This window comes from Triturus cristatus, chromosome 9 (assembly GCF_964204655.1).
Source record: "Triturus cristatus chromosome 9, aTriCri1.1, whole genome shotgun sequence".
NCBI classification, from domain to species: domain Eukaryota; kingdom Metazoa; phylum Chordata; class Amphibia; order Caudata; family Salamandridae; genus Triturus; species Triturus cristatus.
In genome coordinates, this window is record NC_140592.1 from 132,866,170 (window position 1) to 132,881,733 (window position 15,564).

The 15,564-nt window shown below is 43.2% G+C and overlaps 1 protein-coding gene across 2 annotated transcripts in view; it reads right to left on the reverse strand.

Moving 5' to 3' along the window:
* The window catches only part of LOC146797515 (inter-alpha-trypsin inhibitor heavy chain H3-like), a 575,472-nt gene that overhangs the window by 211,110 nt on the left and 348,798 nt on the right, over positions 1–15,564 (reverse strand). For both annotated transcript variants that reach the window (XM_085624529.1, XM_085624530.1), the window contains exon 13: positions 7,557–7,696. In XM_085624529.1, the coding sequence (XP_085480655.1) occupies positions 7,557–7,696 (140 nt within the window). The remainder of the gene's footprint in view (positions 1–7,556; positions 7,697–15,564) is intronic.

Genomic DNA, 15,564 nt, shown 5'->3' on the forward strand with positions numbered 1-15,564 from the left:
CATTATTGGGACTCTGGATCCCAAGATTGCCATAGGCAACAGTTTCACCCCAGTCTTGGTGGATTGTGACACATGGTAACCTGAGTCTATTTCTCTAAGGCAGTGAATGCATCCACAATAGACAGGGCACTGATGTGGAAATTTGCCAATGTGGGTTTTCCAAAGAAGGTTGTGTCTGACGGGGGTATCAGCTTCATGTCTTCTTGTCTGAAGTCTATGTGGGAGGAGTATGGGGCAACATACACATTCACCACTCCATAACAACCCCAGACTGTTGGGCATGTCAAGAGGATCAACAAGACGTGGAAGGGCATGTTTATGGGCCAACCAGACCCCATGCGAAGTTTGTGGAAAGTTCCATTGCCGTTCCTTCTCTTTGCCTACAGAAAGGTGCCTCAGAAAGGAGTGGGATTTAGTATCTTTCATCTTCTATTTAGCCACCCTGTGCATGGACCTCTCAAGGAGGGGTGGAAGTGAACGCCAAAAAACCTTTCTCAGGATGTAGTGAACTGCATGTTGGTCCCCTGGTCTGAGATGAAGAGCCTCTGGAAAAAGCCCACTGAGAACCTGGACCTGAGCCAGAAAGTGATAAAGCACTGGTATTTCAGAAGGTCTCTCTGGTAGAGTATCAACCTGTCCGCAAAGTGTGGGTTAAGGAGCATGTGAGGCACTGAGCCTTTAGGAATCGGTGGACCGGACCACATGAGGTCAGAGAGTGGACCGAGAAGGTCACCTACCTGGTTGGCATCAAAACATCTAGCAATGCTATAAGACTATTATATGTGAGCCACCTCAAGTCCAATTCAAGGAGTCCCAAATAACCATGCTCCTGGTGGTGGTGGGGAGGAGGAGAGCGAGCCCCTCCCTGACCTCCCTATCTTCCAAAGAGCAAGATGGGCCATTGGCAATAGTTGTTCTTTCCCCTTTTCTGAACTGATGGCAACAAAGAAACTGACAGCACTTGATGGACCCACCTGTAGCCTTCATCAGCAGGAGGCTACTTCCACATGTACAAAGATAGAGTACATCAAATTGGAGTCAGATGCAGTGGTTTTGGTACTGAAGATTTTGAGACCAACCATACTGTTTGGGACTCACTTTTTGGTTCAGGGAGACAACAGAGCCCTCAGGTGTCTGATGCTGATGAGACAATCAACAAACAAGCTGTTGTGATGGTCTAACTTTCTACAGGAAATGGATTTTTCAAAGAAACATCGCCCTTGAACAGACCACATCAAAGTCTGTAGTTTTTCTGCCTTAGAGATGTGAACTTTCATGAAGGCGGGCAGTTCTGTCCATTTTCCCCTATGATGATGTTTGTTAGACCTGTCATTCTTGGTTTGGTATTTGCCTAGATTTTCTTTTTGCCTTCACTTGTCGATTTTTGCTGAACTAATTATTGTTGGCATTATGGCCCTGTGCACTTTATCCTTGTTAACCTGTGGTAAAGGGTGTGTGCTCTCTCCCTTAAACATGGTAACATTTGCACACACACAATTGGCACATTTAATTTACTTTTAAGTCCCTAGTACATGGTACGACCTGTACCCAGGGACTCTACATTGGATGCTACAAGAAGGCTAAAGTAGCACTGTAAAACACTGGAGCCAGTAGTGCAGTTTTAAACCACATTTTTGACCTGATACATATTTTTCCAGACCTACACATTCCATTTTAGCAGTTATAATTCCCCCCTAAGGTACGACCTGAAGCCTCAAAGGGCAGGTGAATGGTATTTAAAAAGTAGGAATTGTGCACTTAAGTTTTACATGTTGTGGCTGTGAAAAACTCCTAAAGTTGTTTATCACTGTTGTAATGCTATATTTCCTGTAGAATAACACTGGCTTACTGTATTACACTTATTACATGGTAACTACAGTTTGGGGATGATAGAGGAATGTTTCTTGCACTCACCTGAATTGCAATTTAAAATCCTCTTTAATGGTAATGTCAGATTTTAAGTTACCATATTGAAAATGTCACTTTTAGTAAGTTTGAGTTATTCTGCCTAAACCAAATGTGTCTTTCTGCCAGTGTCCAGGGTCACATTCACATGTCTGTGAATGGCTCTCCTGAGGTGCTTTATATATTCCTAACAGACTTGGGAACAAAAGAGCCTTGCGTATCAAGGGAGTGGCCTTCCTGATAGAATGGCTGGGGTGCAGCAGTACTTGATTACACTTCAAAGGACCCTGCCTGCAGTACAGACAAAGGAACCTGACAACAGGTCTGGCTTTGCTTTCGTCTCCCATGACAGTTCGAGCCAAACTCAGGGGACTGGCCTAAAACAATTTTGGGAGCAGGCCAGGTATTTCTCCATGCAAAGCCGGTAGTGATGCCAAGGGTCTGTTGGCTGGCTTCCTGTTTGAGCTACACAAACACAACAAGCTTTCAAAAAGCTCCCTGCATATGCCCACCTAATCAGCACCAACTGGACCTACCTGAAAATGCTTGCCGCCTGGGGTAATCTCTGCTGGGGTAAGTACAGATCCACACGAAGGCCCCCCCCCCACCAACTCCTGGACCCTTGGATGGTACCATAGTGTACTTCTCCTGAACTCCAGGTGAAATACAGAGTTTTTGTGCTCCTTGCCACGGTGAAGCGGATTTTTCATGCAAAAAAACAACACCTGGAATGCCTGCCAAAACGAACCTCCAGGTACCAGTGCTGTTTATGTCGGCCACGACAGGCCACATAAGCAGTGACAGTACGTTTTGACCACCAGCTGGAAGCTACAGTGATGACCGGCTCATCACTCCATCACAGCGACCATCCTTGACTCCCGACCTTCTCCTTGTGCCTGCCGTGAGGCCTTCATGGACCCACTTTCGGTCTTCATTTTAGTTTTATATTTTACACGTTTTACTAATGTTATTTTTACATGTTTTGCTTGTACAATTTTATTCTGAGAATAAGCTGTACATGTGTTTTTAGAAAGTCTTCCTCGCTGTGTAAGCAGTACATTCCGCTCAAAGCTAGGAACACAGAACAAGTAATCCTAGCCCTTGCATTACACATTTGGAGACAGCTTCTAACATTTAGTCATATCATTGTATCAGAGTTGTACCTCTAATACCGTGGTTTTTATTATCTAAACTATGAACTGCCCTTTCACAGGACAGAGGAGCACTCTAGTCCTGAATGTCCTGGTACGAATCCTTTGTTTGAAATGCAGCTCTGCCGACTCTGATCTTCCATCCTGCAGAGAAGGATTTCCAGTTCCAATTCAATCTGATTCCCTGGTATCTAGGTGGAGTTCAGGCTAACCTAAGAGATTGAGCAGAGGGTTCACCCACTATACTCTCAGAGTAGGGGTAGTGATAGGAAACAATATACAGAAATCAGACTGTCATGGTTGGATTGTTTAAAATCATCTGCCACCCCAGGAAGGTTAGGGGTTTAGGCGAGGCACTCTGAGCTAGCTAAAAATTGGGCCAACATTTTTTGATGATATGGATGGACTCAGTCCCTAAAGTCTGAAGTTTTGTTATCCTAATAAGCAGTCCTACTTTCTTTAGTGGGAAATGTATAACATGCAGACATTGATCTCTCTGCGACCCCACCAAAGCAACACTCTACATGCAGCTCCTCGCATGGACTTGGGCTTGAGAAGGTAAACTCTAAAGTGGGACAAACCAGGTCTCTTCATCTGATATATGCTTCATCATGGTCAGCCTGAACTTGCGACTTTGACCCAGTCCAGAACAACCAGATAACCTGCAGTGTTTGTTTGTGCTTCTGGGTGTTATTTATAGTGTATTTTTATTTATTTAAATTGACTCAATTTTGCTAAGTAAGTTTGGCATTTTTCTTGTTTATTTTATTTTATTTTATTTATGTGTTTTATAGAGCGCGAACTTGACCCGTTAGGGTATCAGAGCGCTTTACAGGGGAGCAAAGCAATATACAGACAGATTTAGAGTCGACCAGTTACAGCTCAAGTAGCAGTATAGTGCAGGAATATATAGGGTAAAGCGAAGCATGTATTTACAGTTTACATAACCAATTACACAGAGCGAGAAACTATATTTACAGAGTACATTTTCAATAATTCTGATCTGGTCCCAAGATTCTGGAGTTTCGGGAGACCCGGTAGTTAGGAGGGAGGTAGTGGGCCGCCATAGGTTATGACAAAGAAGTAGTTGAGGTAGTGTTAGACGAGAAATTTGCACATAAGGAAGATTTTGGCATCCTTTTTGAAGCGAGACAGAGAGGGGATTCTTCTGATGTGGGGTGGGAGAGAGTTCCATATTCATGGAGCAGCCCCTGAGAAGGCCCGATTGTACGTTTTTTTTTTCCCGAAAACGTGCAGGTTGGAGCAGGAAATCTCTGGCGGATCTGGAGTTCCTGCTTCCTCTGGAGATCACGAGTTTCTGTGTCAGATATGCGGGGGAGTCAGAGTGTAAAGCTTTGTGCGTGATGCATGCTAGTTTGAGCTGTATTCTTGCCTCCAAGGGAAGCCAGTTGAGAGCTTTCAGGTGTGGGGAAATATGATCATATTTCCTTGTGCCGGTCAGTAGTCTGGCAGCCGCGTTGAGGCAGGCTTTTAGAGGTGCCAGGGAGATCTTTGGTAAGCCCGAGAGGGTTGAGCAGCCATATTCCAGTCTAGAGATGACGAGTGCTTGAACTGCCATTTTTAGGTCGGGAGCATCAAGGAAGGGTTTCAATTTCCTAAGGTAGCTCAGATGGAATCTGGCTGTTTTAGCCATAGAGTTTATGTGGTCCCTCATGTTAAGGTTGGTGTCAAGGGTAATTCCCAGGGATTTAGCCGAATTCACAATGGTCGGTGGGCAATTTAAGGCTGTAATAGCCTTGATCCATGATTGAATCTCTAAGTTGGCATTGGGAGGGGAGATCAGGAGAAATTCTGTTTTCTTTGCATTGAGTTTGAGTTGGTTCGATGCGAGCCATTGTACGGTGAGTTTCAGGGCTTCGTTCAGGGAGATAATCTCTTCGAGAGAAGAGGTTTTGATGTAGATCTGAGTGTCATCGGCGTACATATGATAGGAGATATTAGCTGCGTGCAATACTTCGGTAAGCGGTTCTAGGTAGAGGTTGAAGAGGGTGGGGGACAGGGTTGATCCTTGAGGGACTCCAACTGTGACCGGCGATGATGATGAAAGGTTGCCATTAATCAGGAATCTCTGTGACCGGTTATGGAGGAAGGACCTAAACCAGTCTAGAACAGTGCCATCTAATCCCATTCTGAGTTTGAGGCGTTCGAGTAATTTTTCATGATTGACTGTGTCGAAGGCCGAGGATAGGTCCAGGAGGATTAGGAGACAAGTTTTGCCATGGTCGAGGGCTTGGAGGGCATCATCGACTATGTGGAGCATGGTGGTTTCGATGCTGTGCCCTGGTCTAAATCCGATTGAAAGTCATCGAGGAGGTGGAAGTTGTTGATGTGGTGAGGGGAGGGGGATGTTGGAGATGGGTCTGAAGTTGTCTGGGGAGGCTGGGTCCAGCGATGGCTTTTTCAGGATGGGGAGGACTTGGCCGGCTTTAAGAGAATCTGGAATCGTTCCCTGCTGAAGGGAGGCATTGATTATTGAAGTCCAGCTGGGAATAATGGATTGGGTGACGACCGCAAGGCAGTTGGCAGGGAGCGGGTCATTGAAATGGTTGTTCGGTTTTAAGGTAGAAAGGATTTTGGAGATGGAGTCTTCATCATAGTCTTTGAAGATAGACCAGTGAGCGTGATTTTTGGGAGGAGCCTGTGGGTGTGTGTCGATGTGGGAGGAGACGGGTCAGGAGGGGGTTGGGGGTGTGTGATGGCGCTGAGTTCGTTTCCAAGGGCCAAGATTTTGTCAGTGAAGAAAGAGGAGAATTCTTCAGAGGATATAAGAGATCTGGGGGTTTCTTAAGTGTCTTGTTTCTTGTTTTGTGTTTTCCCTTTATTACTGTTTGAGTCCTGCATAACTACTTTACACATTACCTCTAAGTTAAGCCGGACTGCTTTTGTGCCAAGCTAACAGAAGGTTAAGCACAGTTATATTTCTTTTTTTTAGCTTACCCTGACAAAGATTGAGTTCATTATTTGAGCGGGGCTTTCACCCTTTTAAATATTAACCCACTTTCCTACACATAGTAAAAGTGTCAAGGTGTAGGGAATTTTTGACTCACGCACAGTAGTCTAAATAGGCATCTGGAGTCAGAAGTACAAATGTCTTAACAGTCACAAACCTTCCATTCCTCAAAATCCAAGAGCCTGGAAAAGGGTAACGATTCGCAATTTGGAAGTGGTGTGCCGTGGGCATCCCTTCTAAATTCTGAATTGGTATCTAATATATCAACGGGTCGTCACCGTAGTTCTAGTATCAAGCTGTTGTAAAATTTCTGATTTCTATGTTGGGGTGGTAACTTATTTGCAAAGTTGAAAGGGTCCCCCTTGGATTCCTTCCCCTTTATGAATCATGGTGTTAGCATCAGGGAGAGTCGGTAGTAGTCCTGGGAACCACTGCCAAATCTTTTTTGTTTTCTTTAAGAAATTTGGGCTACTTTAAAAATCAATTCTGGAATACATTCACAGGGATGGTGGTCTACTGTCCCTTTCAGGCTAACATCTCTGATAGTTAGGCAATCAGAGAGAGTTTCAATTTGCACCCTCTTTAATGGATATAATGCGATTGAGAAGTTGGCAGTGCAGTGGTAAGGAGTTCTATCAAAAAGGTGAGATGTGGACGTGTAGGGCTTGAAGATCGTGGCAAAGGCTATCTACTGTGCCATCCATGTTAGAGTCAGGCACAGTCAAGAACGACCCGGTACCAGTCTACAACATGGCCTGCAAAGAAACTAATATTTTCTGATTGCATAAGTGTACTATTGAGTCCTAGCACTCAGAAACCCATGGAGCAATCGAGAAATGAAAACCCGAATATGTTTCCATGGGCAATAGAATTCATACAAGGTTCCTATATTAATGATTAAAGAAAACTATGAAGACAAAACAAAAGAACATGTAATAGTATTCTACTATAAGCAAGATTCACCTCCATAGATGTCAGTGCCACAGAAGTGCATAACTCAAGGATGGGAAACAGCATTTACAACGCTGTCAATACCATACAGGTAGGTAACAACGCAGTCGTTACAACGACTGCGCTGTTACCAAGTGTGGCATTACATCGCAAGACATTTCAATGACTTGCGCTAGGTGGCGTGCAACACCAGGAAATGTGTTGGATTTTAAATCCAACACCTTCCCTGCTGTTGCGCTAACTGGAGTAGAAATAGTGATTTATACTATTCCTAAGTCCAGCGCGCCACCCAGCGCAAGTCATTGAAATGACTTGCGATGTAATGCCACGCGTGGTAACAATGCAGTCATTGTAACGACCACGTTGTTACCTACTGCGTGGTAATATCACACGTTGTAACGTGCTATATTCCTCAAGGATATCGTTAATCACTGTTTATTTTTCTTAAATAGGGACATGCATTTCCCTTTGTTTTTCTGGAGTATTCTTGATAAAAATAGAGGCCATGTTCATATATGTCAGTTTAAAAAAATAAAAAGAGCTAATTATAAGAAATATTTGGCTATACGGTAATTTACTTTTTTTCCAGGAGCTGCTGGATAGTAAGATAGGCCCACAGCCTCTCAGTGAAGTCTCCAAAAATGTATTCTTGCTGTTTTTGTGCGACCTCTCGTTCTGCAATATTTATTTTTTCAGGAAATGCCATGGAAGTGTTAGCCTGTAAAGAAAGCAAAGAAAACTATTTAAAAGGTAGTGAGATTGTCATTCTAAAGTCACAAAAATGTAGTTACATGTCTAATAAATAAAGTTAAGGTTTGTTATAAGCACATCGAATGTCTGCTGAAATAATCATTGTGAATTTGTAAAATTAACTGACCAGCGCAATGGGTGTGATATGAGCTGGTTGAAAAAGAAAATACCCGGGCAGGTGATCCTCAATGCTAAGCACTACAAATCAGTGTTATTCGTCCAAATCAAGATAAAGGCTATGATTATCACGACAATAGTGCACTGTTTAAACACCTAAATTATGATAGGTAAAATCTTCCTTGAAATATGTGCTGGAAAAACACTGAACATTTTAGGGCATATTTGCGAAATTTGTGCCACAGGTCAGTGCAGCAAGTTACCTTGCTGCAGTGCACTGCATCACATGGAGAGGGTAGGAATGGGCCATATTAATCCAATACAGCACATTCCTGTCCTTTCCCCCTGCACTGGTGCTGTTTTGGCAGCCTAGCACCAAAACAGGCACCCTTGCACCATGGTACAAGGGTGCCTGTGCTGTAAACAGGATTGGTTTTGTGCAGGAAGGGACTGCTGAGAGAATCCTAAGATGCTTTTCCCTCTTTCTGTGTGTGCTGCAGAATGCAGAACTGCAACCCGGTCAGGGGCGTAACACAGGCCCCCAGAGTACCCGCGGTGTGTGGGGGCCCCCGAGCTGCAGGGGCTTAATCAGCACAGTATAGAATTTTTTTTTCCTTTGGAATAAACTAACAAGTAAACCACAATCATATGTCACAAATGCTCAACATTCTCACAAAAATATATACGTCAACAGTAGAGAAACCCAACACAATTATAGACTTACAATAGATCATATAAAGTTATCAAAAAGATTGTATTTATTTCTCACTAATATAGACATTCATTTGTAACACAGATTATTAAAAACACACCAAATTCATAAAATAAATGAATAATAAATCCCAATAAAAAATGCAAGAGACAACACGTGATATCTTAAAAAATCATCATAAAACATTAATTTGATTCAATCTATTCTTGTAGAGTCATAGCCACAAAGGAAATTCCAGACTCAATAGTTCCTCAAATTTAAAACGAGGGCGTCAACGAGTTTTGGTGTGCTATCAAATATTGCACCACCTTCATCAGGACTTTTCTAAGGAAAGTGTCTTTTTTTTCTCAGAACTAGCACAAAACATGTACATCTGTATCAAAACAAAATATACGTATATGTTTATCAACCATCAATAACTCACAGAAGTTAGGAGTCCTAACTTTAGGAATCCTAAATGCCTTCTGTGAATACTGAAAGTCTTAAAATTAGGATTTTTCTCAGTTTAGGAGTCCTAAAGTTAGGACTCCTAACTTTACTACTACTAAACTGAGAAAAATACAAATTTTAAGGCTTTCGGGAGTCACAGAAGGCATTTAGGAGTCCTAAAGTTAGGAGTCCTAACTTTAGGACTACTAAATTGAGAAAAATCCTTATTTTAAGACTTTCGGTATTCACAGAAGGCATTTAGGAGTCCTAAAGTTAGGAGTCCTAACTATACTACTACTAAACTGAGAAAAATCCTAATTTTAAGGCTTTCGGGAGTCACAGAAGGCATTTAGGAGTCCTAAAGTTAGGAGTCCTAACTTTAGGACTACTAAATTGAGAAAAATCCTTATTTTAAGACTTTCGGTATTCACAGAAGGCATTTAGGAGTCCTAAAGTTAGGAGTCCTAACTATACTACTACTAAACTGAGAAAAATCCTAATTTTAAGGCTTTCGGGAGTCACAGAAGGCATTTAGGAGTCCTAAAGTTGGGAGTCCTAACTTTAGGACTACTAAATTGAGAAAAATCCTTATTTTAACACTTTCGGTATTCACAGAAGGCATTTAGGAGTCCTAAAGTTAGGAGTCCTAACTATACTACTACTAAACTGAGAAAAATCCTAATTTTAAGACTTTCGGTATTCACAGAAGGCATTTAGGAGTCCTAAAGTTAGGACTCCTAACTTCTGTGAATACCGAAATGAGTAAGTGCCTTCTGTGAATACCAAAATGAGTAAGTGCCTTCTGTGAATACCAAAATGGTAGTAAGTTTAGGATTTTGTCTTAAGTTAGTTCTGTGAATCAGGCCCTCAATGTTTAAATAAAATCTTCCTACATACATGTTATAGCAACAATCCATTCTTACAGTGGAACAGATATGCAAAAAGGGATGCAGTTATTTAACACAGTGAACCCACCCCATTCCTAAGGTCTCATAATTATTATCGGGTTTTCCATAGTTGACAGAAATAAAGTTAATTCACCCAGATACAATCGTACACACATCTTGCTTTATGAGAGAACGCTAAAATTAAATTGGATTATACTTTATCCATGTCCCAAATGTCATAATGATTAAATTGGTAGGCAGCATACACGCCATTTTGTGGTATGCGGCATACTCGCCATTTTGTGGTATTAAAAAGCTGACCCAGTAGAAAGGATATATATCCCTGATCTAGTGTTGCTCATACCTTATGGGGGTGAGCGGAGTGAGGCTGGTGTAGAAAATTCTTTCCAATGTCCATTAAGGTACTAAGAATTATGGATTTCGATATTCTAGGAAAATAAATAATAACAATATATATATAATAAACACCACTCACTAAGTTAGTTCTGTTTGCAAAAAAGGGACAGATTGATCATATCTAGTATCGCACAAGATTTTTCAGAAGTTTATGGAAAGGAAACCTTTGTCTATATATATTAGATTATTCAAAGGTCCGCACAGTACCGCCCAATAGCTCCAGGTTAAATATGGAGCGGGGGCCCCTCCATGTGCATGGCAGGGTGGCCACCTCAACTTTCATTACGCCACTGGATGCGGTCTGCATTTTAGGTTCGACCAGCTGAAAGCTTTGGAGCCCCAGACTTCCAGGTTTTGACAGGGGCCTTGTAGAAAACCAAGCCAACCACATCAACATGAATCCTGCCAGAAGATGAGCCTCACTGGACGTTGAGAGGAAATGCTCCAGAAAAAAGACTGACTGCAAAGGTGAAATTTCAACTCAGGTCTTCTGCTTAGTGTATCCGTTCATGGCTGTCAGCCTCAAACTTTGGCTTTGTTCCAGTGAAGTGTAATCAAATGTCCTAATTTGGCGCTGTAGGTTTTGAAGCACTAGAAAGTGTTTATTCTTTAAAAATACATATTGGATCCCTTACATTGGGTTTTTGTTAATTTGGTGTCTATTTGTTCATAAAAACATAACCTATGTTAATAAATATGAGTTATATGTTTGTTGTGTGTAGTTCACACTTAGTTGATGCATTAGTGTTTTTAAATGCTTTACACACCTGTCTCCAAAGCTATGCTTGCCTGCTCATTGCCAGCTACCAAGGGTTGAGCAAGGGAATTGTTTATTGAGACCTTGATTGACCCTTTTATTTTGTTTGTGGCCGTATTTCTAGTGGCAAGTCACTACTCATCACTACTAATAATTGACTTTCCAACATTTGGTGGTCAGTGGTGAGGATACATACTTGTGTTTAAATTACACCATACAGTAATTAATTAATTTAAGATCTGTAAAAATCCTCTAAATTGACTTAGAACAAAACTTTGATTTTTACATCTTTGACTAAACTGATTTTTAATCCATATTTTAGATTTTTCAAAATGTTATCTATTACTGCTATTACTGCTTTGTAAAGTGTTTGTGACCCAAAACAATGGACACCGTGGCTCACCTTAGGTTCAGTGTAGGTCTAGGGAAAACCTGCTCACAATCAGATTAGGAAGGCAGAGTTGATTAGATCCCTTAAGGCCTGGGCACAGACATTTCCAGAAAATGAAGCGTAGGGTGACTCCTCCAATAACCTCCAGGCGGAGGATGATGATGAAAGCTCCTACATCGGTTCCAGAACTAGGTACAGGATTCCAGTTAGGAGAGGGAGGGGAGCTTCATCACAGCTGTAGGCTCAAATAGCTTTCATGGCTCTGGAAAAGAGGATGTTGGCCCTAACTGAGAAGAAGTAGGCAAGGGAACAAGAGAGATGAAATGGTGGCAGGGACAATGACGATGATACTGAGATGTCCAGGGTTTATGGGATTTCTCCCAAACTTCCCAAGTGAATAGTTTCCATGTACACGGAGGGGGATGACACTGGCAAATGGCTGACTGCCTTGAGATGAGAGGGGCCCACTCCAAGTATTTGGGTTCACGGGGCGTGGCCACGCAAGCGTCCAAGATGGTGACTGCCTGTTGAAGCTCCGTCGGCCAGCCAATAATATCTTGCATTATCCCCGACATCTCTTCCCACTATGATCCTAAACTGAACGGTGCTGCATGCGCGAAATGATCCTGATTCCAATGGATGGACTCTGATCCCTGGGGGAGCCTCCGTTATTGTGATAGGGCAACTAGAGGCTCGAGGCACGGAGAGGCGATGTGCGTCGCCTAGGGCCCTGCTGCTGCTGCGGACGGGCAGAGAGACATGACGGTGCCCGGTGTTGCTGGCGGGGAGTGGGGGCCCGTTGCTGCAGCGCTGGTGGTGGTTGCGGGGCGGCGGTGATGACTCCCCCCCATGCTGCATGGAAATTACCAAATCCCCCCCCACCTAAGGCTTCAAAATATTGGTGTTTCATCCAAAATAGACATAAGGTTGTCCCACAGACTTAAAATGTATCACTTTTTATTGTCAAAAAATATATATATAAATATTCATAGATACAAATAATTTTTGAGTATTTGCTTCAAAGATACATAAAGACAATGCATAAATGTGGAATAATGACACATTTTTCAAAACAGAGAAGAGCCCACTAAACATAGTAATCCAACACATGACATAATTACACAAACATAAATACAGACCAGACAACCAAACAGAACAAATTCAGACACTGGACCAAAAAGGGAAACAGCACGTTAACAAATAACCATACAAAAGTACAATGATTCTGTAATAAGTTGGAGACAAGGCATAAATCAGTAGAACAAAACGCCGACGCGCGTTTCTGAACACTGAAGTACATAAAAGGTTCCTGCTTCAGGGCCTGGAATATGTGTTACATTCAGAGGTTGGAACCTAGCTTTCGCCTGGTTGGGGGGGAATTTAACTTATTACTGAACCCCAGCTTAGATAGCACTTCCACTTATCCAGCTAGATCTCTGTGAGCAACTCTCCTTGCTTGACATTTGGCGCAAACACAATCCTACATTCACAGAATATACCCCCTGCTTGGGCCATCATAACACTTGGAACAGGATCAATTTTTGGTTAGTCTCCCCAGGAGTTACCGGCTGGTTCTGATCACAGGCGACACTACCACAAACGTATTCTGACATGCCCCGGTACAGCTTTACCTGAATGTTCCCCGGCCGGAAGGCTTCGAGCGACAGTGGCTATTTCCGAGTCGAGCCCTACATGACGGTCTTTTTAACGTAGAGGTACGCAAAGCCATTGAAGACTACTTTTCCATTAACACCGGTTCCGTAGACACATGAGCAGTCTTATGGGAGTGCTTCAAGGCATACATAAGAGGTGTCTGCATCGCCAAGCATGCCGGAGTACTTAAAGACCGGCGTAACACACTGGCACGCATTGAACGCGAACTCGCGATCTTAGACTCCGTGACATTACCCGCCTCAGACCCGGATACAGAGGGCAAATGGTTGTCTCTACTTGTTGAATTTCATGAGGCAGAGGACAGGGAGCTCTTATACTTGGACAAATACCAGTCTGCCAGACGGTATAGAGAAGCTGAGTGACTCGGACGGGTGTTGGCACAAATGCTCCGTCCCCCGTACAGCAGGTATTACATTACCGAAATCCGATCGTCCACGACTCAAATATTATCTTCCATCCCAGCAATTCGTGATGAGTTCCTGGACTACTTCACATCCTTATACTCTTCTAAAATAGGGAGCGATCATTCAGCTCAAGAAGACTATTTGTCAGAAATTGCATTGCATTACTAGCGCTGCAGTTGATAGAAGTCTATGCTGAAGCACTTGAGAGACAAGTACTGCCCCCAACACTACGAGAGGTGGTCATTATTCTCCTCCCCAAACCTGGCAAAGACACGTCCCTTTGTAGCTCATACAGACCCCTTTTGTTGTTTAAACTTAGATTATAAAATACTGGCTAAAATTATCGCTAATGGTCTATCCCAATTAATCGAGTTCATTATATTCCCAGGCCAATCGGGCTTCGTCCCCATCGATCAACTTCCTTAAATCTCAGAACATTATTTGCTGTAATACATAGAATCGACCCGAAAGTACCAGCTGCCGCTATCTTAGACACACTTATCCGAGAAATACTCAGATTTGGCAATTTTTCTGGACTCTGCATTAACTGGCACAAATCAGTGATTTTCCCATTAACAACGAGCACGGTTTCATGGGATTGCTGATTCTCCCTTCAATGGTGCACGGATTTGGTAAAATATCTAGGCATACATATACACCTGGACACTGCGCCAATCCTTAGTTTGAACTATATGCGTACAATCTGCGCCTTAGAAGCCCAAGTGGAATGCTGGCTGTGTCTGCCGCTATCAATAGCAGGTAGGGTCTCGATACTTAAAATGGCGGTGCTTAGCACATTTTTGTATCTTTTTAATATCCCCGTACCCCTAACCAATAGGTTATTTTTGACATTGCTACACACCTCATCAGACTGGTATGGAGGGGAAGGGTGCATGTCCGCTGGCAGGTGCTTACCCTTCCTTGTGATAGGGGAGGATATGGTGTCCCAGATCTTCAACTGTACTATTTGGTAGCCCAGTGCTGCAACGCATATGCATGGCTCCACCTCGACGCAAGAATCCCATTCCTACGGCCGGAAGCAGACTTTGTCTTACCCGAAAAACTGGCCACCGTGCTACCGAAGGGCGTTTCTAGAGACCCACACGACATACAGACCGTCTCCACCACCAGTTGGGCATGGGATAAGTTACGGAGGCTAGTTGGTGCCACCACATTATCCTCTTCAGCCCTACCCCTCCCCAACACCACCTGGTTGCCAATAACTGGGGAAAAGTTGGTGCAACAAACATTAGACAAATTCAAAATTATGAAACTGAGGGATCTCTACCCGGCAGAGCACATTTTCTCGGTTACTGAAGATGCCCGATTTCAAACTCTCACCTTTATGGATAACTTTGTACTAGGGCGAATCCGCTCGGCTCTACGCGCCACACTGACTACTTACCCAATCGAACCCGACTCCTTCACTCCACTCACATTTATAATTGAAAGTGAGACAGGTACACATTTCATCTCCATGCTATGCAAAGCATGCGCTAATGCAAGACAGGTTGGGGAGCAAGATTTAGGCCGTACCATCACAGACGAACAATGGGCAAAATGCTGCGCGGTGACAAGGGAAGTTTCCCTTAATAGTAGGCATAAGCTGCTGAATTTCAAAATCCTCCGCCGTATTTTCTACACTCCTGCCAAGGCACACAGAATAGACCCCACACTTGTCAGAAATGCTCCGTACCATATGCAGACTTTGCACACCTCACGTGGACCTGCCCCAAATGACAACCATATTGAGAGCAAATACATACCACACTGGGTAACTTGACCAATATAACTCTTGTTCCCACTCTGGAAGTGGCTCTACTGGGGCACACGGTTAATTTTCCTAAAAAAGTGAGGAGATTTGCATCCCTTGGATTATTACTGGCCAAAGGGGAGATAGCTTTATTGTGGGGACGAAGGATTGCCCCCACGCTGCAGGGATGGTTGCGCAGTTTGGCGTACTGCAATGTGAATAGTGAAATTTATGCCAGCATCATGCCTAGTTCTTCGCTCCCTAAAGACATATGGGGCCCATATAGGGCGTATGT